The 26,252-nt window shown below is 38.5% G+C and overlaps 1 protein-coding gene across 3 annotated transcripts in view; it reads right to left on the bottom strand.

The window, feature by feature from the left end:
* Positions 1 to 553: 553 nt before the first annotated feature.
* The window catches only part of MDFIC (MyoD family inhibitor domain containing), a 50,098-nt gene continuing 24,399 nt past the window's right edge, over positions 554 to 26,252 (bottom strand). For all 3 annotated transcript variants that reach the window (XM_075428761.1, XM_075428762.1, XM_075428763.1), the window contains exons 4-5: positions 13,844 to 14,119; positions 554 to 4,155 (exon numbers count right to left, since the gene is read on the bottom strand). In XM_075428761.1, coding sequence (XP_075284876.1) covers positions 3,908 to 4,155; positions 13,844 to 14,119 — 524 coding nt within the window. In that variant the 3' untranslated portion in view covers positions 554 to 3,907. The remainder of the gene's footprint in view (positions 4,156 to 13,843; positions 14,120 to 26,252) is intronic.

Raw genomic sequence — 26,252 nt, 5'->3', positions numbered from 1 at the left:
ACGTCTGTTGCAGCAGACCCCAGAATCACACAGAATCACAGAATGGTAGGGGTTGGAAGGGACCTCTTGGGATCATCTAGTCCAACCCTCCTGGCGAAGCAGGGTCACCTACAGCAGGCTGCACAGCACTGCGTCCAGGCAGGTTTTGAATACCCCCAGAGAAGGAGACTCCACATCCTCCATGGGCAGCCTGTTCCAGTGCTCCATCACCCTCAGAGTGAAGAAGGTTTTTTTACAATAATTTTCATTTTGATCAAATTTAATCATTACTGGAATTCTACCTCATTAATACAATTACACTAAGGAATTAATTGTGCCTCTTTATGACAAACTTTTTTTACTGTAGCAGATTCATGCTAGCGCAGCTTCCAGCACCTCAGTCGGCTTAGTTCCATATGCAGGACAACTCACCTACACTGGTTCACCTTCTGTGCAAATCACCCAAAGGCCAAAGCTTTCAGCAAGAGTTATAACAGAAAAATCACAAATAAGACATGAAATTATCCTTCAGAAGAGTAACAGGGCAAGACTAGAAGAAGAAGATATCCCAAGGTTTCAAAATAAATCTTTATTTCAAAATAGTGTTTGAGAATAGCACATCCAGTTGATATAAAATACAAATAGCAAGTTACCATTTTTTCAAATGAGCCAGTTTGCAGAACCATATACTGAAACTCTGTACAAGCTCACAAGAACTATTATAGAACAGTTAAGTTCAATGTTTTAACTTTATTTAAACTATATTTTCACATTTGTCTCCTAATTCTGCTTGTTCTGATTACACAAGGTGCTTATTGATTGCCTATAGAGTGAAAATTACAAAACAGAATTTAAGAATATAAATACAGAAAGGAATTCCTTAAACTACATACTAATATTCTCTGCTACAAAGATACATTTTACAAAAGTGCTAATATCTCTATGACAAATAGTAGCAGATTAATCTAAATGTCAAACAAATCACAACATTTTAAAATTTTTTTAATTGTCCATAATACTTTGACACTTCTAATCACTATGAGGGTTAATAAACACTATTTTCACTTCCTAGTATTTCACAAATGAAGTGGGAAAAGAAATAATACATCTGCGTATGTGTGTGTGTGTCTGCACATGTATGAGACAGAGCCTGTACACATATGCATATACCCATCAACAGAGTTCCTGTATTTAGTATCTGTATTTTAACAGTACTGGAGGTAAATGCTCCACAGTAAATACAATTCCCAAGTTTTCATAATTTCAGTCAACCAAAAAAACCTCTGAGTTCCCATAAGCAGAAACAAGGGTTTGTGCAGGGCAAACTGTATAAATAAACTTTTACACAGAAAAAGGACTCCCTAGATTGATTTCTTTTTTTAATACTATATCATCCTGTGGTAAAAGTAGCTTTTACTAACATCCAGTATTCACTGAAAGCATGATATACAAATGTGCAGTTTTCCAAACACAAAACTGGAACTGCTCCAGCAGGGCACGGACATTGCGGCAGGACAGGAGACTGGAAGTCCTCTTCCCTGTCCCCAGAAGCACAATCAGGCAAGAAACAGCCATAACTCACATCTCTGTGACCAGAAGGACACAAGCAAGGACAGTAAATGGTGCTGCCTAGCCCCAGAGAGCATGTTCCCACCACCACGGTGTCAACCATAGATCTACAATGGGCGAAGTACTGCCTATGCTTTTTCCAAGGTGCACTGAGTCCCAGTGCTCACTGTGATGCCCCCAGTTTCCCCAGAGGCATTATGCCTTACAAAGGCAAAGTGCCTCCAGGCACTGCCACTCAACCAAGGCACCTCTTCCACCTTCCCAATGTGGTTCAGACTTTTAGGAGCCATAATTGAGCCCCATGGGCCTGATTCTGAGCTCAGGGAATTTATCAATTTAACAATATGATTCTTTATTAGCCTGCCTATTACCATAATAACTTTGTGCTCTCTAGCTGGAGCTAAACCAATGGAATACTCTGACATTAATGGAATGCACTACATTCACGCAACACAGATCTGAATCTGGCCCAATATATGTGGAAAAAAAAACCCCAACATGGTAAGAATCAATTCTTGTAGTAACTATCAAAAAACATATAAGAAATCCTCTGAGTAAATCTGCATTGCATCAGAATACACCACAATATTGCAGATGTTAAGGCAAAATGTAACACCTCCCAGCTCCCTAGTATAGTTGAGGATTTGGCTACGTTACCTTCAATGGTAACTTGCAGTAGTAGGCACTACTAGTCAGTGTTCACAGGGAGAAGCTTTGGTTAATATCAGACCATTTGTTGACTTAAGCTTTACACTCCTGTGATCTTTAGTTTGTCACATTTGCATAAATTGAATTCACTACAGCGGAAAGAGACATTTATGGTCAATTCACTCAACAGAAATACGCTATTGGCTATTGATGACTCTTATAACAAGGCTTAAATTTGAGATCCAACAATCTACAAAGGGGAAATCTGAAGTGCAGATAGGAAAGTTTAAGTATGTGAGATCGAGATGTATAGGTGGTTTACACAGAAAAGTTAATGCGCTACAGACATGGAGGGGAGAAACCAGCAGATGTTAAAGAAAACGGGTACCAATAGTCCCTAAATCTGGGAATGCCATAAACCTCTTATGTGTCGGACCGCATTCATTTCACAATTACAATGACAAAGAAAAATATTTCTCAGAAAACCTTAACAGTGTTGTAGGGAAAGTTGCCCACTGGATCCTAAACATATTTTTCAAACACTTTACATCATATTCCTTTTCATTCTAAAGGATATCATAGATTTTTTAAATGTCCTTTTTTTACACAGGTATTTAAAAGTAACACTTAAAATGTATCTGAGAATAAACATTTTTGCATTTGCTTTTTGCATTCAATGACAGAATTCCTTGATGAAGTCAGTTTTCATTTGGTCTTTATATCTTGTTTAAATTCTGCCATCCTCCATGGATCTTTCTCACATAGTGAAGAAATAAATACTAAGTTGTGCGATACTGGCTGTAAAGCCACAAGCATTGACAAGGCCACTAATGTACAGGTTCAGATTCTTGAGTTAATTTCATTTTTATAGCCAAATTTTGAAGATTTGTTAGTCTATTAGTTAGTCTGTTAGTTTAAGGATATATTTCCTGTCTACACAGATCTCCAAAGTCTCTTTCTAAAAAGAATCATTTCAAGTAATATTAGTAGTGAAGCAAAATACAAGTTCTCTATTCTGTCTTGACTGATAACAACAAAATATTGGTAAAATTTACATTTACTTTAGTTTGCCACATCTTCCCCTAGTATCAATACTGATAATGGAAAATACCAGGAATCTCTCCCAAAGCAATGCGACATTTTAAACAAAAGAAATATTATCAACATGACCACTGTAGCAAAACCAACTGTAGATTCCTGATGCTGACTTCTGAATTAAGTTTAAAGTAACAGAGCAAAGTTGCTTCCAACCCAAAGAGACTGAAATAAAGATATTTTGCTTTTCAGAATGCCTTAAAGGCACGTTATGCATGGAGGCATTTGAGTGTTTAAACATTAAAGTAGATAAAGGCAAATACTTAAGGCTTTGCGCTATAGTCTCTTCTCTGACCAAAGCCTGTCACTCAGTTCAAATGGCCATTTTGCCCTCACACAGCCTGTGCTATCAGGCCTATAATTCGGTGTCAATAAAGTCTTCCATTTGCAAAGCCAAAAGGAAGCTGGAATGTAGCTTGAGTTTCACGTACAAAACTATACAATTTGTGTTAGAATACAGATTTGAAAATTGCTTTCAAAAAAAATATTTATATATAGGGAATGAACAGTGCAATACCAGTTGGTTGTGTGAAAATCTTACCTTGTCTTTCTTCAAATGTATTTAAAGAAAAGCTCTCCAGTTTTATAGAGAATAAAATAAAAAGGGATAAATATTTCATGATGGGAAGCAGATCCCACAGCATTCCATGCAGATCTCCAAGCAATCTGAAGATTCACAACATGCGTCCATTATGCCACAGTCCATATCACATGGGCAGTTACAGTCATCCCCCATCTCGTCCCCACAGCAACAGCAGCAGGCCTCCGATGTGCAGACGCCACAGGATGCTTGTCCCAGAACAATGTTACAGAGGGTGAGAAATTCACAGAACAAGCAAGCCAGGATACAGTGAACACAGCAATCTTCATACGTACCAGGTCAGTAGAATTTCATGTACGACCAAAAAAAACAAATAAAAAGGAAAGAAAAAAGAAGAAATAATTAATATGTTATTCTAAACCTAGATATACCACAATGTCAGCTAAGTGGCTGAAAAACAATGATTCAGAACAGACATAATCGAACACTGCAAAGAACGTGTTTCCCGTCTTCAAGGCCACTTTTGCAGCCTAACTTGTCTCCAAATCACTACTGGTTTTGGTGCAAGTTTCCTTTCACCACTTCACACATATCCAAAGTACTAAACATCTGCTTAGATCCATTTCTCCAGTCATTTATGATGTAAAATATCTGCATCTGTTATCTTCAGTCGTAACTTCTTTCAGCAGATGCACAAAGTGATTAAAAAATAATTTAAAAAATCAGCTTATGAAGCAAACTATCTAAATTAATTTCTGGCCTCTCCCAGTGCATCTCGCCCTTCTGAATCTGTTTTGTTGGCTTGTTACTTACGAAGAAAAATAAGGGAGTTGCTACAACATTTTTGCTTTCTTTATAGTTTTATGCACACCTTAAAAGCAGCATAACAGCATGGTATATGTATTTCTGTACTTTCAACAATATGTAAAACATTCAGTCAAAACACAGATTTTACTATTGCTTTTCTACACAAATCTCTCAGCAATCCTTTTCATGTACTACTTCAATCTTCACTAGAGTTCATAAGTGCACCTGAACATCAATACCCATCTCCCACAAGTACTACTAAACTACATGAGATAATTGAGGTGTCCCACAAACTGACTGCAAAACATATGGCACCCAAAGAGTAAATACATGGAATCACTTCAAACAATTAATGCATCCATGAGACATGACAGGAAAACACAAAGATTGGAACTAAACATGTGCCAGTGAAAAGCAGACTGCAGGAGTGAGGGATATACTCACTCTCCTCCCACAGTAAGCATATAACGTATAAATTTATATGTATAAACACATCTAATTTGTAAGAGGCAGTGAACAGTCATCCAGCAAGAAAACGAAAACTTAGAAATAGAGGAAATGTTCAGTACAGAGAATTGTTCTTTCCTAGCCCCAGCCTTCATCCATTTTTTTTACTGCTTGCAAGCCCTGAACTCCTTTAGCCACAGACAGCTGAAGACTGGGAAAATGTTCTGGGGAAAATACCCTGCACCATCTCATCCTCTCCCTGTCCCTGCAGTCTGTCACAGGTATCCGCTGTGAGAAAAGACAGGATATTGAGCTACGTGGGCATTTGGCCTCACCATCTACACACGTTATGTTCCTACAGTTCACAAGCTGGAGACTGTTACCACAGGGAAAAGCTTGCAATTACTTCCAACAGTAACACAATTACCAGGCCTCCTAAACATATTTATAATGTCAAAAATGATGCACTAACTGTGGCAAGTATCCTGACTGATTTAAAGTACCTCTAACACTGCAGAAACTCTGACTGCAGGTTAGTGTAGAGATGACTTTACACCAGCAAGCACGAACTCTTACAGCCATGCAGCCACAGACGCTCAGACCCGCAAAACCTGTCCCGAGAAGCCAAGAAACTACCTGAGCTCTTGGCCTACTCTAAATATCGCACTGCTGGGGACTGATTTCTCCTACTTACTGCACTGCTTGGATCCAAATTTAGCTTGGGAATACCTGTACTGCAATGTGATCACAGTTATAATACACACAATGAATACTTATGGCCAAAAGACAAACATGGAAATATCAGGAAAAGCAAGAAGGAAAAAAAAGAAACAACCTCAAAAACTTCCTATTACTGTGCAGGAAGCAAAACTGAGAGGAAACTACAGGTAAGATTGAGCTGTTTTTAAAGATCATTGTTGCTTGTATTAAAAGGCTGTTTTTCTCAAAGAAATACCACTAAATACTAAATATATGACCTTCACAGAAAACCCCGAAGATATGTGAAATAAAGCTGGGGAGTATCAGTTCACTGAAGAGGACCAAAGCCAGACCGATAGCGATTAATTAGCTGGTTGTCATGGAGATGGTGTTAAATTTGTTCAGGTACAATCTCCTTTCAGATTTTCTTTTAATATAGAAGGTAAAACATAAAGAAGCCAAGAGTTCTATCCCAGAAGCATTCATATTTGAGGAACCGAGGTTTTTACCATTTTGCATCTTTAAAACACAGCTGAAAGAAGCTAATACTGCAACAAATTTTGTTCCACAAATGTTTTTTAAACAAATCACAATAATGAAACTTTATGTGTATCAGTATTGAAAATAAGATGCTCAAAAAAATCTTGTGTGCTTCATACAGAGATATGTAAAATTGTAGAGAGAGAAATAAATATTCACAAAATTACAACTTACCCCTCCTAATCTAAAAAAACCACTAAATCAACACTTACAAGGAGAGGCTGTGTTGATTTAAATAACGGTATTTCAAAGGTAAAAGCTATCAAAAATGATCCAAGGCACAGAAAGAAATTTTGACCATTAGTGCTATGATGGAAACTCTGTGGAGGGTCTTTCCTTCCATCTTCTCTTCACTGACTGAAACACTAAAAGGATTTATCTACCTACTGTTTATTTTTATTTCCTTCTCCTCACATTGCAAAACTAATTTTCCATTTGGAAAATATTTATATAACGATTTTACTTAACCTATACAAACACTTAATGTAAAGCAGAGATACCCTTTACTGCTCTCTTCATTCTTGCAATGACTCATTGGTACAATGAACATAAACTCTGATTCACACTTCAAGGACAAACCTGAAATAATCATGCCTTTATATTCGTCCTGTTATTGACTTTTAATAGCTATCCAAGTAGCAATTATATAACACATGACAAAACACGTCGTTACCCAGCCCTATCTAACTTGCTGAATTCAGAATCATGACTCTAAAGGTCTGTAATACATTTGGATAAAATGAGTGGAAGAATAATTTCTTCCATGTATGACTCCTAGTTCTTAGTGTCTTATCTACAGATGTAATCACAAGCAAAAGGAAAAGATACGGTCACAGTGTTTTTTTGTAACAGTAACAAATCTACTTGCTACACAAAACTCACACATCCTTCTGTAGTACCCATATTCCTACAGCAACCTGTCAGTTCCATGGAAAAAAATCATACAGCTAAAAATCACGTCCTTTGGTTGCTGTTGCAGGGTGTCATGATCAGTGGAATCCAGTCACGAAGATGCTACACAAAACTTACTCCAAAAGAGATGACCGCAGGTTTTTCATTACCATGTTGAAGACTACTAAAATACATTTCACTGCTTGCACAAGACTCCCTAATAATTATTTCCTGCCTCCAAGACCAAAAAGACTATTTTAAATTATAGTTTATTTTAAATTTCAAAAATATTTTAACATGTTAAGAATAAAGACTATACTTGATTTCCTTTGACCTTAACCACATCAAAATCCTAATGGATTTTGCAGAGGAGTGAATAGTGGAACACATTAATCCAACTGGAATCAAACTTCATTTATATATTTGGGAAGAAATCAGAAAAAGAGTAAATATCATTATCTTAATGTCTGACAACATGTTTTCCTGAAACCTTGAATATATTTTAGCCCTTTTTGATACAGAAATGATATAGCAATATTGGTTATGACACTGTACTACTGTAAAGAGAGGCTAGCTTAAAATGATCTATTTCTTTCTTTTTTTTTTGTTTGAGAATTAGAGGTTTTCTCAGTCTTCTTTTCCCATTAGATATACTAATGCATTTAAGAATTAGGGGTATAGCTTTACTAAAGACAAAACTCTCTCTGCCTTGATGTTCATGATGCAGCAGTGCTGATAAATAGTAAACTCCCAAGTTTCTTGGGGTCTTAAGTTTTCATTAGACACTTTCACAGAGAAAGAAGAAATTAAGTCTATGTCTCATTACATATGCCTACCATTAATGAAGATGAGCTCTTCCTTAGGACTTCCACACTCAAATTTCAGTCTCAAATTTCCACTGCTTTTCAACGCTTCTATTACACTTTTCTCTAATTAACGTAGAAATACTGCACAACAGATGGGCACTACACAAAAGTGAGGATGCTGGGTGTCAAACATTGTACACAGGCAGACTTTATACAAAAAAATCCCAAACAAAACAGTCTATCTGCCTTAGTTCCTTCATCAAATGTATCTGATTTCATCAAAACACAGCATCACTTTTGCTGACTATGACCCAAGCTCCCAAAACCTACACTGAATGGCATAAATTACGACAGGCTTGGACCGTAGGCAGTAATAGGATATTTAATTAGATCAAATCACAGTTGGGGAAGAAAGATGAGATTTTCATTTTGCCTGGGATGAAAGTTACATCTGAAGTTAAAAGGGTCATCCCATGCAGCACTTTTAAATACCGATGTAAAGTAAAGCTGTTTCCTTAGTTCTCTGGCACATCCCCAAAAGTTACAGATTTGTTAGGGAACTTCATCAGATTTGTTAAACAATGCCAAGGCAAACAGAAACCCAACCCACTCGTCCAAGTTTTTGCTGCTCATGTCATACACACTCACCCAGCCACTTTGTGTTGATTTAACCAAACGGTGTATACAGTACAAGCAACCTCTACTTTAACTGGGTTAGAAATGTTACCACCGACAATACCCAGACAAGAAGTAAGTCTAAAATCCCCTAAAACTGTTTACACACCCTAAAAAAATCCCCTAAAACTGTTACTCAAAGCTCAGAGGGCCTCACTCTATACCTTACCCAGTTGTAACAGCTATGATCATTTAAGGAAAAGAAATAATATCCACAAAAAAACAACTTTAATTTTTGTCCTTGTGTTGTTTGCACATGTACACCACTTCTTATTTGTAAAATCTTTACATACAGCTATTACCCTGATATCTGATTCCTTTTAAATACAGAAATGCGTATTTCTTTTATTTAAACTTCCTTTTTGTCATCTCCTCTTCATTTTTACAAAAAGGTGCAGCTCTACTTAAGAACCAGACTTTTAAGAGAACTATCGACCATCAAAACTGCAGAAGGGGCGCAGAAGTTAAACTGAAAAACGCACAGAAAAACACGCGCGCAGGCCGATCTGTGTTGCTTTTGCAACAGCAGACACTAATCTGCCACAAACTGACCCGATCAGCTTTCACGCCAAGCAGGCAGTTCACCTACGATGAAAGGTTTTCATGTCTGCAATGGTAAATAAGCTCACTTACAGGATGCTGACCCTGGTCAGCTTCCCGCTAACTGCATTCACCGAGCTCAGACCACTCAAAACAAATCTCCAGGCACTCCGCTGCCTCACAGCGAGAACCAAGAAGCGTAAAACCACAATCAAAGCGGCAGCGGAGGTCCTCAGCGGGGGTTTACTCCGGGCCCCCGCAGAGCCCCGAGCAGAAGCCCCAGCAGGTGCCACAGGCGTCCCAGCAGCCGGGACGATGCGGGGACAAACACGCTGTGCTGACAACGGAGACAGCCCGCAGCCACAACAGCACTGCGAGTGCAGGGAAACCACCCAGCGTACGTTTCCCTGCGTTACACACAGGTGGGGCGTAAACTTAGGAAGCAGTGGCACGCACACCATCACACCACCATGCCTGCAATGTACGGTATCAGTGTGCAGCCCCTGCTACCCAGTCCCATCCAGAAAACTCACTGCACCCAGGAAAGCGCTCAAGCGAAAACAAGAAATGCAGAAAGAATCAACTGACCTGTTGCATGGAGTATAGCTACCCCTAGGTAACAGAGCTACATTTATTTAGGTGGAGAAAAACACAGTCACAAATCATAATATATGTGGTATTTCAGCATTTTAAAACAGAAAAAAGGTCATCTCTATTGTTCAAGAAAATTAAAATGTTGCCTGAACAGGCAAATTAAGCTGCAAAACACATGGAAACTTTCATCAAAGCTTATATTCTAAAGTCTCGATACAGATAGAACCTCAGGTGTAAAATGATCCCATTCAAATGTACAGATATACTAAGAAATGTGCCAATTTACAGTATCTAAGGCTTCCTTATAATATGACATTTTCATTGCCATTGCTCATCACTGCAAATACTGATCCTAGTTAAGTGCTAGCTATACCATGACCTTATAAAACGGTAAGACTTTTTTTTGTTACAGGCCCTGTTTTCTACTCACTCCTTACACAACATGTAAATCACCTCCTAAGACTTCTACGGAAACAAAAATACAAACCACGCTTAAAACACATCACTCTTCAAAATGCCTTCTTAAAAATCACAGGACTGACCATATGATAAGGTTATTTGCCTATTGCCTGACTGACAACTGTGTTCTGATACAACCTTGTCTAACAAAAACCCCTCTGTTTAGCACTTTTGTGCTCAGACTCAAATCCACTTTGCATCAATTGCTGAAAGAAAACAATGGAAATTTTGGCCCAAGTAGAGAGATTTGCAGGATACTAAGTAAGTAGCTGCCTAAATGCTAATTGATGATGTGGGATGGATTTCAGAAGTGTATGTATGTTTACAAAAAAAAAAAAAAAAGTGAAAGAGATGGCCAGCAGATGTTTCTGCCGTGTTAGGCTATTCATGTTATAACGCACATTCATACAGAATTTCAGTAAATAACACCAATCCAACGACAGAACAGTATATAAAAGAAAACTTACTGCTGCCCTTGTGGTACTGAAGAGGGGGAAAAAAAAAAAATCTATTCAGAATCATATGCCCAAAAGGAAAGTTGACTGAAAACTATTTTTCAGTTTATACAAAGTTATATAAACCAAAGTAAGATGCTCCTTCTTCAAACAGAGGTCTGCTACCCTGCTTAAGAGAACTACTCACTACTTTCCATGTGTATGCACCTAGTGGTTCTTAAGACCCTGGCTTAACACAAAGGCTATTTGGTGGACTTGCTTTGTCTTCACTTAAGCCACCAATATCACTTGGGATACACTAATAAATTAATGTAGTCAGCAGCCTAAGTTAAACAGTGCCCACCAAGCCCATGCTTGGATTCAACATCTAGAATAGATGAAATTGCATTATACTAAAAAGAAGGGGAAAAAAGTCTCATTCAAATGCACCCTGAAATGCTGAATTTTAAACATTGGATTTTAAAAAAACCTACATGTTGGGTGAGATTGTTCACTACACTTCTAAGCTCAGTAGCACAAGGTACACAGTCCAGAAGGTTGAGGAAGGTTGCTTCAGGCCTTGCTGCTGGAAAAGCACAAACAGTAACTTAAACCTGGCAGCAAGCCTATGCTGCCTCTCCTTCCCCAGAGCCTCACCTCCACGCTGCAGGCTTTCTTCATCTACTTCACTCCTACATCCAGCCTTACTACACTTCTTAAGACCTATCTTGAAAAAAACCCTTGGAAAGAAGATGCCTTCTCGTGTCCCTGTGGTTTAGAGAGCCTGGGAAGGAATAAAGCAAAGATCTCACCCACTGTACATACAGGAGGCAGGCTCACAGTCCACTCCCCGTAGTTTAACAAGCCACCATTTCCAAATGAACACAACATTTGTGCATGCGCTCATCCTTTTGAATATCTTATGAACCAACCTAAACGCAGTTTATCATGTTACTGGAGTTGTTGCAACTACCCCAACAAACACAGTAACTTGTGAGCTCACAGCAATTCGACCAGTAGTGAGAGCTCCATTTCAAAACCAAATTAAAACCGGTATTCCCTCTCTCTATCAACTTCTTATAAATGATCGCTTTCATTAAAAAAACGCATAATGTCAAGGAAAACTTGGTTTCGTTTTCACAAAATAATTAGTGTCTACTTTGTTTTGTCCTCTCCACCCCCTTAATTATAACCCTCTTCCATCCCTCCCACTGCCCAGTTTCTTCTTCCCTTTACTTCTCCAACTCTGCAAGTCATTATTATTTACTTTCCACTACTCTGATGCACATATGTGCACACGTATGTATTCACCTACCCATTTTTCTTCATTTCTTAACATCTAGATTTACCGTTCAGCTGCCTCACTGCTGTCTCCTTTAGACCTCCTCCCCTCCTATGGGGGATATATAACGTTGAATATATTTAATTTTAGCTATTAGGTGACTCAAGAAACTACACGTGACAGTAAGGACTACCCCGTATTTCTGTACTTTGAAAGTCTGTAAGTTAGACAGTGTGACGACACAATGTAATTATGTATATTCTAATCAGACATACCTTTAAAAATATCAGCATTTCTGACTGTATATAAAAAATGCATATTGGCAGTTTCAGGCAACTAACACAATCATGTGTTGGATATTAAAATCAGATATTAGAATTTACAGCTATCTCTGAAGATATGTTATTAATTTTCTCCTCAATCGCTCAGTAATTTGACGTAATCATTGCCAAGGTTATTAAAAACAAACACAAAATCCGCTGACTGTATTTATTCCAATATAATTTTAGAAGAAAAAAGGAAGAACTTGCAATAAATAATTGCATGAACAGGGCAGGCACTGTCTCTTTAGAACTCTGCAATTTCTTTTTCAGAGGTTGAATTTCCGAAATTCAGAGGCCTGCACTTTGTACCACTCATGCGAACAAATCTGGGCCTCTTGACTTACAGTTTTTTGATATATAAGAACAATATTGGGCTGGAGGGTGAATTGGATTTCACATAACAGAAAGAGTGCAAGTGCAACAGAAAAATAACAGTAGGTTCTTGAAAATAAATATGAAAATAAATCACAGCAAGGAGGACCAGCCCACGGCACAGTCCAAGTGAAGCTGTTCATGATACTACTGCACAGATTCACTCAGTAGGTTTGATTGAAGCAGCTGAAGTCAAGACAAGTTCCACTGACATGAGCAGGCTTCATTCAGGCCACTATGTGAAGTCCTTCTGATCCCTCTTCCTTTCATCCAGGCTGAGAATCCTCCCCATTTCACTGAACTGTACTGTTTCCCATTTCTCTAAGACTCTGTGTCTGCACCCACCCCCCAGAGTTATTTTTTAATCAGTCCCATCTATGCCTGCCTCAAGCCAATAAAATTTATAGAGTCTCTGCACCCCTCCTGGAATGGGCAGGGGCAAAGCCCATCGAGTATATTAGTGTTAATGGAACGGCAGTGGATTGAGGAGAGGGTCAGGAACTCTGGGAACATTAGAGTAATTGAAGCAGCAAAAACATACATACACAGCTAAAACGTAAGGGAAATTATTTACTTTTGCTTATTTAAGCTGTGCATAGGGAGTATGAAGCTTTTTCATGCAAATTATTTACAGGCCAAATATAGCATAAGACATATTTAACATTGAAGCACAGGTCCAAAATTTTATTATCTAGTGTTCAGACCTCATGGACAGTCAGAATATCTGCTAACACAAAATCTTCAAAAGCAAACCCCACCTTCACGGAGCCTGCCATTACTGGATTTAAGTATTTACTATGCTTTGAACTAGTGCTTCAACATTTTTTACTGGTGTGTATGTGACAATGTTGACAGGACTTTCTATCAGTTCAGGATACTAACTACAGTGACTAAAACATTATCAGACTATGTTGGCCAAATGTTTGAAAGCAAGAAATCTCCCGTTGCTTCAATTTCCTTCAAATACTTTATATTTTCCTTTGGGGAAGTAACTTGTGTTTTATCATAATGATTTCTATTTGCTTCTGGAGCATGAGTCATGCTCTTCAATTATTTTCAGTTGATTGTGTAATTATTAGCGAGAATGGGGTTTGGCTAGTCTTTATTAAGGTTGAGCTTTTTTAATAAGAATTTCTGCTTACCTTCAGGTGAAGTACCTGGCTTTTGAGAAAACGCAGAGCTTATTTTACTCTTCTTGCTGCTGTTGCTGTTGACAGATAAGGTGGACTGAATTTTTCTGTGCATTTTTGCTGAAACAGGAGCCGAAAGTTTTCTGTTGTCTGCAGGTGCATGCTTGACCCCGTTGTGAATTCCACTTCCATTACTCAGACCCACGTGGCCGTTTTGGATTTTGTCACTTTCTTCCTCACTCCTTTCCAGTGCTGAAGTATTTGGCTGAGGCAAACGTTGAGGTTGTGCTTAAAATGAAAGAAAGAAAGGGTTAATTCAAATTGTAAATTGATAACTAAACCCTTTAGGCTAAGACTGGGAAGGCAACTTTCATAGCTCATATTGATCAGAATAGACTGAGTTCCGCCATCAAAAGAGAAAGCAAAAGATTTCTCTAGACTGAAAATAATTATCAGGTATTCAGAAAGCACCTTGTGTCTGCATGAGACCTAGATTCCCCTTCGTCCCTGCATGGAAATGTTCACAATGCTCTGTGAATCAGATGGAGAGAATGAGGCAAGTAATTTGAAGAAGGAAAAAATCAGGAATGGGAGAAAAAGTAGCAAAACCGAGATAAACTTGGGTTAAGGGAGCCAAATGAAGAATGGGGGGAAATGCAACAGAAAGAGAGAAAAAGGTATGGGAGAGAAGATACAGACTGCAGCAACAGCAGTGAACCTGCAGGTTGGCCAACCTGCCTGTCTTCAGAAAATAACCTGAGTGACAATGCAGGGACCCCCTGACAACGAGCCACCACAGACCAGTATATTGGAGAAGAATAGGAGCATCCAGGCAACCAACAACAGTTTGAGCTTAAATTTATCAAGATTGCAGATTGCTGGGAACAACAAAACCGATCAAAATCTGGTTTTGTGGAGGAGGTGATCCAGTAACCAGAAGGGACGTGCGTTCAAACACTGCACAGCTGTGGCAAACCAGAGTCCCCTCCCGCCACCCATATTCCTCAATTCAGAATCACAATTTTAAAAATGGCTGTAACGGGCCAGTTAGGACTTCAATGGCAACAAACTGAAATGGTCGAAGGAAAAAAATACTAAACCTGCCAAGGCAGGAATCTGTGGTGGCCTGGTTAAGACTCCAAGAGCACATTCTAATGAGAGGGCACAAAACGTAACCATTCTTTGTTGAGCTACCATATCATAAAGGAGCATATTTTTAATAACATGGAAAATACATTGTTTATGTATTTAAAATCTGCATTGAAAGCAAAGATGTAAGATTTTTTTATGTAAAGCTTTGTAATAATAAATGTAGTTTCTAATTGAAGATTCTTACTTAGAAAAAAAATGCATACTTCGTTTGAAAACTAATTAAATCATACACATAGTAACACAACAAGATTTCATAATCAAAAAGCATCAGCCCAATCACCGCTCCTAATCAAAACACTCCTGTCTCATGCTTGGACACAAAGAGGTTTTCAGACAGTCCAGTCTCAACTATATATAAATCTAATGTCAGGTAAAAAGCCCAGATTCTACTGAACACTCAGCTGATGAGAGATTAGACGGTGCCAGCAGTAAAGGAAAACAGTGCTGCAGTTCATTATCTTTTCAGATGATTCACATCCATTTTCAGATAGTTTCACAGTACAGCTTCATATACAGATTACACTGTGTCCAAGATAACAATATGTATAGATAATCATAGTTAGCTTCCTCTAAAAGAAACACTTCCACTGATCACTTCAGGTGCAAGTGACCAAACTTTTGGACAAATACTACTGGGACACACAGACCAACATGGTCTCTAAAAAGACTCTCAGTTCTGACTTTACCTAAGAAATCCTCAATGCTTCCCTTTTATCGACACCGATATCGTTCTCCAATTGCTTCCTCCCACTGTCATAAACTTGTCCAGAGTAAACTTCAGATAAATCTTGAACTTTAACTCCTGGTCACGGGCACAGGAAAAAAAGGATACTTTCTGTAATAGTTTAAATATGAACTGGTTCATTTTTTCTTGTCATTTGATTTTTTTAGTCATAGCAACTAAGATTTTTAAGAAGATAACCTACACTACCCTCATCTATATCCAGTTCAGAGTAACCCTGACTGAATCTACTTTACAAAAGCGATAACTCTGTGTTGCAGGAAGGGGAAGGCTGGGGGAAGCACTTATGCGTTAGCCTCCCCAAAGATACTGCAGGGAAGACAAAGATTGTTCCCTTCCATTACTAGCCGTAACTGCTCACCAATCTCCAAACCAAGAGAGCAGAAGCACAACACTATCTGACACCTGAACAACGAACTGCAGCCCAGAAAGTTTTCGATGGCAATACAGAAACTGCTTCTCCTTTCACTTTTGCACTAGTGCTTGCAAAACCTACAAACAGAAGCACAAGCCAGGCACTTTCCGCATGCTGCAATTCCACTTGTGGCATATATTCTGCTAACATTTCCAAACTATCATAAAAGCCCCAAAACAATTTTTTTAGGGAGTTTTCTCCTATCTGAAACAGGATTCTTTAAAAGTATACTACCAGGAACCCTTTGTGTAGTAAATCGTTTCACATACGTGCAAAACAAATTTTGTTCGAAAACTAACCAAATCCTTCCATTTTAAGAATAGTCAATGTAGATGTAACTACAGTCAAAAATAAAATCTTTAGCAACAACAGGAAACAAAATTTTTACCCTCTAAATTTCAGTGTTCATACCCATAGCTCCCCATAGTTTTGTTTTCATTGTCCCACTCAAATGTAAATTGTACTGTTAAGAAGGGTATTTTTCACATTGCATCTAAACATTGCACATCATGACACTTCCTCACAACACACCCCTGCCTACAATTCCCAACTGCATAGTTGTGCAGTTGCACCAATAACCTAGAATTACTGGGGAGGGGTTAAGCTTCCCCAGTAAATAAAAGCAACAGACTATACTAAAAATTCTGTATGTCTGGACAGACAAGTTTCTAAAACTGACAGTTATGACCTTTTCCAAGACAGCTAAATTGGTGGTGGCAGCTTACCATTGTTTGCATATTTTTGGTGCTTTGCTACAATACAGTAACTTGACAAATTACCCAAAATTCCATCTTCAAAATTAGGTGTCAACCTGTGGGTGAACGGAAGTCTAGGGGAATCTAAACAGTCATTTATGTTTGCTTCTATGATTATTTTTACTATGCTTTTTTTTAAGAGAGGAGGTGGTTTGCCTTTTTTTTTTTTTAAATAATCCTGTTCCCAAAGTACTCTTACTTCAGTCTTATAGCATTAACATACAACTTTTTAGCTAACTGGCTTTGCAGTATTCACATGTGATACGCAGGTCATATCAAAATGGAATAAAACCCCAAATGGATTAGTTATCTCAATTTAAATTTATTTTAACTTTATTGATAATTTTGCACTAGGGAGACTTGAATCTTATGGTTAAAATACACTTGAAACCAATTAGGAACCATATGACCGCATTCTAGCATAAAGAACAAAAGCAATTGACAGTTCCAAGACTAAGCCACAACCATTCAGTTTAAAACAGAAATATTTTTACCTTATTTTTTAAAGGTTGTGTATATCTTACAAAAAAAAGGTGTAATATAAGGAACGACACAATGCTTCTTAAAACACAGTGATACCCAGGGACTCTCACTCTCTCTTTAATGATCCACTGCTCTCATTCAGCTGTCTTTCTTTTTTCAAATCTTTACATATGTGACAGCTCTCAAAAGTAGACCATAGACCATCTGGCATTTTCAGAGGTGTAACTTGTGCAAATTCAGCTCTACTGGGAACACAATGCTATCTTCTGCCTGCGTTATAAAAGATACAATAGAATGTAGAACTTAGAGTTGTTTTGAATTATTCATTTTTTGCCTGTATATTCAAGAAATTTTACAAACTCTGCATTTTGTACTACATAATCACATGCGTTGAAGGTACAAAGAAACTTTTTGACACCTCTTTTCTACAGAAAGATGGCATTTTGTTTGATATGTGAACATTGAGCGCCTGTTATATCATTCTAAACAGGCCGTGTGCTGCTACAAAAGATCCCATTTTACACTCTATGTATGAGCAAAAATTTTATTCTTGATATTCAGTAACTAATGCAATACACATCAAAATTTCAAATATGAGTTGGATGAACATTCAGCATCTTCAAATCAGGACGGCACTGGTCACTTACTATACATTAAAGATTTAAAAAAAAAATATCCTCACACAACACAGAAATATTGTCATTTCAAACATCCACAATGAGTAGTTTCAAATGTCCTAAGAAATACTGTGCTTTTTAGGTTAATATGTTTTTAATCTTTAGCAAAACCAGTAGATTTAAGTCAATATTACACAGAGTGCTAACACTAGTGGATTTTCAATAAGAATGATAAATATTGGATTAATGATTCAATAGACTGAATCTTTTTTGATAGAAAACTAGCAGATAATGTAGCTAGTAATAACTATACATGAATCTGCTGCCTGTGGAAAAGCAATAAAAAGGCAAAATATTGCTATAGCACATAATCTATTAGCGTGTTTCACTGCTTACTTGTCATTGGTTTCCTTGCAAAGTGGGCCTTAATACAATAACTTCTGCTGTTATTTAACTGACTTTACATAATGATTTAATTGTGAGGTTACAGTCTGGTGAATATATATTCGAGCACTAAACATTCACAATGGTTTTGACGGTTTTGAGGTAACTATGCACGCTCTCATCCAGGCTGTAAAATCCTTAGCACAGTTTAAATGAATATGCCTGTACATACACACCCTGACAACGCATTGTTTACACCTTGCGAAACAACAGCTACTCTTAGGCGAAAAACCCCGATGTGTGCATTTCACAGAAAAATGTATGTCAACACAGGGAAAGCCTCAACCAAAAGAGGACAGTCTAAGCTACATTAGGGATTTTAGACAAAAAACAAAACCAAACATACACAGAATACAGACTCCTTGGAGTCACAGTGAATCAAAAGAAAACATCAGGAGGGAGAGAAGAACTGAGACAGCTAATTAGTAGCCTAATCATATCAAAAGCAATTCCACGGCAGCTGACACAGATGCCCGTGGAGTTTGCTAGGCTGGCCAACGCCACCGATGGAAAAAATACTTTCCACTTCACAGCCTGGGTCATCGGACTGCATACCCAGAGAGGCAAGAACGCTGTTTTTCTTCGTTTATGACACAATAGTTTATGACATCAGATCAGGCCACAATATTTTTGCAGGTGGACTAGGGAGGAATAAAAATACATGACTCCCGGGTATAAAAAACCATAACCTTTGGGATTTTCAAATATTGAGAAAAAACAAAGTATCACTTGAGTGCAAAACATCCTGACACTCTTCTGCCTCCTAAAACACTTGTAAGTACAAAAAGTGGATGAGCTCCTTTTAGGAAATACAGTGGTCCTGCTTAGGTCCATTAACGTTGAAAGCCAAGACCTACATGCTAATTTGAGTGGGGAAATTGTAGGATGGCAGTGGTAACTGCTCCCACTCCCTCTGCATGGATCACACGCAAGAGACCACATGCAACAGAGGTAAGAATCAGGCCTCTGGTTTTTGTCAGCACTTCTTCATAACACAGACATAAGCTTGAGGGGAAAAATGAAGCAGATGACAGATACTCTTGGACTGCACAGTAAAACCAGGGGTTGCCTGGATTCTAGAGTAAAATTAAGGCGATTCCAAATTGCTTCTGGAAAAGACATAAATTTCTGAGATATAAAAGGCAACATTTCCAACCGACTAGCAAAAAATCATACCTTTTCAAAAATATTACAAATTGTATGCATTCATATGCTCCATCAGCATAAAATTTCAGTGAAGCAGGGAGAACTCAAGTATCTCAGTCTCTCTCCCTCCCCACTTTTCTAACTCAAATCCTGACTAGTCTCTACATGGATCTTCAAACTACATCAATAGTTTTCTCTGCCTAGCTATCCAGAATATTAACATTCAGATTACAAGATATACCTCTGAGTCAACCTGTGAAGTGGCTTTTGTCAGCAATTATTTTTGAATATTTTCTAGGACATAAATAGCATATACTGCAGCTTCCATATCACAGAAGGCATACATTAACTAAATAACAAGGTACCATCAAGGTACAATCTATCTTTTAAAATCAATTTTTTACACTGAATTTTTTATACCATGCTGACTTTACAAGGAAAACAAAGTACCAACTAACAGCATCAACCGCCTTTTTAGAATTGCTTCTTGTAAGACATGAGGACATCTTCAAAATGAATACAATATATTATTATGAAACAGGATGTCCTTTGTAATGAAAATACCATAGTAAAATTGCTGGTACGGGTTTTACAGGACCCACACTGAGAACACTTTGTTAAAATACGTCTGAGAACACATCCAGGGAACACCAGGAATAACAGAAATGGGGCTGACAGGGGACAAAGGGAAAAGACATTTTATCCCGTCAGCTCTCAGTTGGTGAAGGGCTGACAAGAATGGCAAACGCATGTGTGCATGTGTGTTTATGGGTTGAGAAGGCGACACAAGTGCACAAGAAGGTGCCAAGAGTACTCTTAAATCTGTGCAAAGACACCTGCAGTGCCTTCCTTTGGAAGCACTGCAGGACCTTACACGCCGTTTGAAGGATTGCAGGAATTGTATAAAGATGTCTTTGACATACCCAGAAAGAAGCAGTTACAACTGGGAAGCATGAAAAGGGCTGGTAGCCAAAGGTTTACAAAGTTGATAGGCATTCCCACTGAAAAAGTGAGTTTCTCTATTTACAAATCCTATTTCCTGATGTGTTTTTTCAAAATGAAGAAACGCCTGCTGACTTTTTAATGGCAGCAACAGCAGATTTTTAATCATAGCTGAACTGAGTCAGCCCTTCACATTTTTAATTACCTATCTTTTAACAATTATCTCAAAACCCAGACATTCTTTTGTCTTCTAATTACCATTAGATTATCAGTAAATTTTCATTCTTTATCATACCTGTATCTTGCAATCATTAGCAATGTTTTTTGTGAGACTGAAAATACTGGCGTCTATGATAACTTTGAAGACGAATTGAAAATTCCTGCTAGATCACCATACAGTCAGAAATACAGATGATTCGCATAAAGCAATGATTGTCAAGCCACCATCTACATGAAGTGACATATAGTTCCTACCATAGCATACGGTTTTTCATCTCTTCAGAACAAGCAGCAGTAGCTCACCATGAAAAATCCAAGCGAAGAGCCAAACACAAAACAGGACATTGTAGGTAACAGGCATTCAGACACCGTGGGAATAAATTTCTACATAAAGCTGTGTTCGCCAAGCGTTCCACTTGCAACATTTATCTATCCATTTTTCTCCTCATACATTCTGCTAGAGGACTGGAAAAGAATTGCAGCCCATTTGCTCCTGTGTTTCATAGCATTACACCTACTTACAGCAGTGGCAATCGTTGCACGGATGTGTGCAATGGCAGGTTAACTCACGGCCACCATTACAGCATTTCATGGTGTTTTACACATTAATCAACTAGTTCTGAAGGTGAACTTCTATACCTAGTTACTTCTTCCTAAGTTTTCTATATAGGTAACTTATTAAGAGGCATAATGACCTACTTGATTTTTGTTGCTGCTGTTGTTAAATCTTTCTTTATAATGCACTGTGGCTTGCAGAAATTGGATATGAGAACAAAAATAATGCAAAAATTAAAAATCCGAGAATTAAGCTTTTTGTTAATTTCTAAAGTGATGGAAGTGATCTACTTCTGAAACACAAATAATTGGTAATTTAATAAATGTGAAGACAGGTTCCCAAATTAGAAAGAATACAAAGGGGTGCAAATCAAATACAATCGCACCTCACTGAGAAACAGAATGCTTTGCTTCTGGAGCTTTAATTTTAAAATGAAGATTAATTAAGCACTAGACGCAAAAAAGTAATCTGAGCTGTCGGCACAGCAATTATAGCAGTTATGCAATTAGTACCTATTACAACATATGGTTATATCACTGCATAAAGACACCCTGGTCTCCCATGGAACTTACGACATTAAATCAAACATTTGGAACAGTTGTGATGCCCCTCACCATTGCGTTACTTGTTCCCAAATCAGATAATAAACATCAAAGAGAAGCCACAAACAACAGGATATCGCTTGCTGGGGATTGCCTCATAAGCGGCACAGCAGGATGCACCAGACAAGACAGATAACCTCAATGTCATTAACAGCCATAACCTGGGCAAGTGCACAAACAGGTCCCCTTGGCTCCACCACCTCCTGCTCCCTTCCTCAAAACCCCAGCAACTATTGGCAAACTAGATGATGTTTCACTGCAAGGAAAACCATGGGATGGTGAGGTAAACAGGTTCTCAGCCTAGCCTAGCCATTCGCCTTCGAGTGAGAAAATACTCAAAGGTCAGGTTTATTTTCCACTGGCCACACATACTAAGTTTTCAGATGATGACATTACAGTGTTCACTTAAACTCATAGAAATATACACAAAAACTGGCTGTACTTGGTTTTAAAAAGAACACGAAAGTAAACGCTTGGAATGAGCAATTTCTTTAACGTTCACTGCTCTCTTGATTTTTAGTCCTCCGCTCATTTAAGTGACAGAATTTCAGAAGACTCCAAAAAATGTTCCACCTCAAGTGTGAATCTGACCCCCTGCTCTTATTGCTCTGTCTTTAGTCACCACTATAATTCTAAGTATCACCCAATGCTACTGTTAACAAAACTAACAAGATGCAGAAAGAAAAAACAGGAGTAAAAACAGGACAGCAACGAAGAGAGGATAATGTAAAAAGGTTGCGGGAAAACACACAAAAAATCAGTACAAAAATAGCAATGCATACATTGATATCTGAGTTTCTGACCCCTTTATTGCACTTATTTTCTCTCTGCTGTTCTTTCTAGAAAACTAGAGCTGATGCTAAGTTCGGCATCACCTGATACCAAGCACCAGAAAACCAAAGGAAGAAAGCGAAAGCACAGCTGCAAGGAAAATGGAAGAGGAGAAGCAAGTGCGGAGTAACCACGAGGAATAGGCTAAAACTTGGGATTTTACATTATTAAAACAACAGCAGGGCAAAAACATCAAAAGAAAAAAGACCAGATAGCAACCACCCAGAAGAAGACAGCACTGGAGGGGAAGAAGACAGAAGGGAAAAAATACATAGTGAGCTGAGCCATTTCAGTCTGCAAGGGCAGAAAAGAGTAGGGAAAAAGAAACAAAAAAACTCACAAGTAAAATCGCACTAGAGCTGAAGTATGTGCTACAAATTGTACAAGTAAGAAAGGAATTAAATGATAAATCACTAGTTGATAAGCAATGAAGTAAAACGAAGATAAGCACATTATACTTGCACATATCGTGGAACTCGGATAGTTCCCCTTCTGCTGGAGGTCAGCGAGGGTCCTGGAGCCCAGGCCAAAAATCAGTCACATTCAGCAACAGCAGCATGATGGAAAATGGAAATTCTGCGTCAGAAAGCAGGGCAAGGACTTGAGGTCCGTAACAATACTCCTCATGATCCAGCCTGTCCTTACTACAGACCGGACAGTTAATAGAATGACTGAAAGTGTGAAAAAAGGAGTGGAAACGTAGTAAAGAGTGTAGCAAGTATCCATCTACTTCCCAATCTTGAAAAAATAAAAGTGTGAGGAGAAAGGTAAGCAACATGTATCTGCAGGGACAACACTAAACACATCGAGAAGGGTTTGTTTCTGCTACGGATGCCCCTGGCTACAGCAATTCCCTCCGGGCAAGCAGGGGCTAGGAGATGGGCAGAGGACCGCCATCAGCGATCCACCTGGCCGCCACGCCCATGGGGTGGATGAGCAGGGCCTTTCCATCCTGAAGCACTCCAGGGACCCCGGGAGACCAAAGGGTTTTGAGTCACACACACCAGTCCAGGTAGAGCTGCCATAACCAAAGCTTAGCCGCTAACGCACCAGCTTGGCAACAGGATGACCCAGAAATGAGAGCTTTTTTTCCTTTCTTTGAACTAGGTGTTCTGGTGTGCCTTGAAAAGACATAGCACAATCTCACCTAGAATGTTTTTGTGCAAGCTGTAAAAATCAGATTCTTGAGAATACACCTTGAAAAGTCCTCTTATCAGAGTCCTTGAAAACCCTAAATTCTCTTTTTTCCTTCCCTAGATTCAAAACTACAAGCAATCATGGACTAACGGCTCCATCTCTGCAACAGAGTTCGCTGTCCTTTTCCTTCCCCACCCCACAGGCAGTTTTAACTTTGTTTTACACTGAAACAGTAGTTTCATGTGCTGAAGAAAAGGCAATGTTTTATTTCAGAATGTAAAAATTCATCAGCTAAGAGATTTGTGTGTTCAATTCAAAGCTGAATGTGCTTAACAAGTACACTGTCACCAATACTTAAAAGGAAAATGGTTTTTTACTTACTTCTTATTTACTGTATTCTACCAAAATGATCTATGAAGTCCTCTTTCTGACTCGGCTGGACAAACCCACCCATCCTGGCCAAGCTTTAGTACATGACCTCCATTACTGGAATTCAATTTAGTGAAAAGAAAAATACGCTAAATGAGTTTTTGCCTGCTGCTCACGCACACACCCCTTAGAGCAGTGCAAAAGTCAGATTGCTGAACGTGGTGAAGACCCAACTTCCTGTAAAAACGATGCACTTAGTTTCCTGAAAGGAAGCAAAGCATAAGCTGCTCAAACAATTCACCAGAAAGCTCTGGTATCTGAGCCACGCAGTTACAGATCTGTCCTACTAGAAAAATACAGTGTCACATCAGTGACGAACAGCTACAAGCACAAAAATTCTGAGCAACAAAAACATTAATGCCAAGGAGAAAGCACCAGATTATCTGAAGAAACAGGTAAATTGTCTTAACGGGATGAAATTACCTGTAAAACTTTTTTCTTTCATCCCACAACTGAACTAGAATTTTGATTCTCCATTCTGTTAACCATAATCATTAAGGTTGGAAAAGACTTCTAAGATCATCAAGTCCAACCGTCACCCCAACACCACCATGCCTGCTAAATGAAACAAGATACAAGTATCTACAAAATTCTTGTGCCCAAACAGTTTCAATACAGTAGAAGCCAGCAGCAACTGTAAGTCCTTATACTCTGAACTGACTGAATAGCAGCAGAATACTGGTCTTTAACACACAGAAAGGGAGTACTCTTATTTTAACATGTTTAAAAGCATTCATTATTACATACGGAATCATTTTCATCCTGCATTAAAAAATACTTCTTTCTAGTTATAAAACTATGTAATTTGGCCCACTGAAGTTTATTTACTTCACCTGTTGTTTAAAAATACTTCTAAGTAGCATTTAAATTAGGACGAGGCCCATGCTTTGAATCAGTGCTGCTTGCAACAAGTATCTTTTTTCTGAAAACCTTTTGGTTTGTCTTATTTAGAAGACACACTTCCCTTTATTTGAGGAGGAAAAAGAACATCCTTCTGTACACTAATCACAATTACTCATTTTTAAAATGGAGTGTGGATACAGCAGTGAAACTGGTGCTACGTTAACGTCATTCACGTAACTGAAAAGCGTCCATTCTTACATTTTAAAGCAATTTAAGGCTTTGCAAATAAGCTGAAGGATTTCACAAGAAAGAAACAGCATTTTAAGTGAAAGCTTTAGAATTTACAGTTACGTTCTTTTTTTTTTTTTTTTGTCCTTTTACATTTCAAGAGCTTTAAAAAGTCACAACTAAGGCAGCAGCCTCCTCTTACCCAAAAAGACCCAAAGCCCAGCGGCAACCCTTGTCTCGCAGCAAAGACCAGCCCGGCTGGCTATGGGTGAGCCGAGCTGCTGCCTCCGTCCCTTTGTGCTGCGCAGCTGCTCCGCGCTCGGGAAACCTCGCAGCCTCCCACCTTCCATTTCTTGGCCCCGAACAAGACAAGCTCTTAGGAAACCATTGAAACAACTGCCAAAAGAACAGGAGCGCACTGGTTTTGATATGTCCTTGTCCACTCTACTAAAGATTCGTGCCATCTGCCATTTTATTTGCACTGCTGCCACAGCCCTGCCACTTGGGAGGCAATTCCAGCACCCTTTTCTTTACTGTTCCTTCAGCGTAACATTTTGTGTCATATCATTTTCGTAGGCTGTTGGAATTAACAACTCGCAATGGAAACATCTCCCTACCACCTTATATTTAATTAGTGCTATGTTAATTTAGAGAAAATTCCTTGTTCCTGTACAGTGCAGTACTGCCAAGCCAAACTACTCAAAAATCATCAATATTTTATTTTTAAATCCATTCTTTTTATTGGCATTCTCAATTTTGAGTCTTTAACTTCCAGCTCTTGTCAGTAGCTACAGACTAAGACCAGGTTAATGTTTTGTTTATTTTACGAAAATTTAAATCTCACATAATCACATGACTCCAGATGCTAAGATTTTCATAG

This window comes from Opisthocomus hoazin, chromosome 8, assembly GCF_030867145.1.
Source record: "Opisthocomus hoazin isolate bOpiHoa1 chromosome 8, bOpiHoa1.hap1, whole genome shotgun sequence".
In the NCBI taxonomy this organism is placed as follows: Eukaryota; Metazoa; Chordata; class Aves; order Opisthocomiformes; family Opisthocomidae; genus Opisthocomus; species Opisthocomus hoazin.
This window is presented reverse-complemented; position numbering and strand designations above follow the sequence as displayed.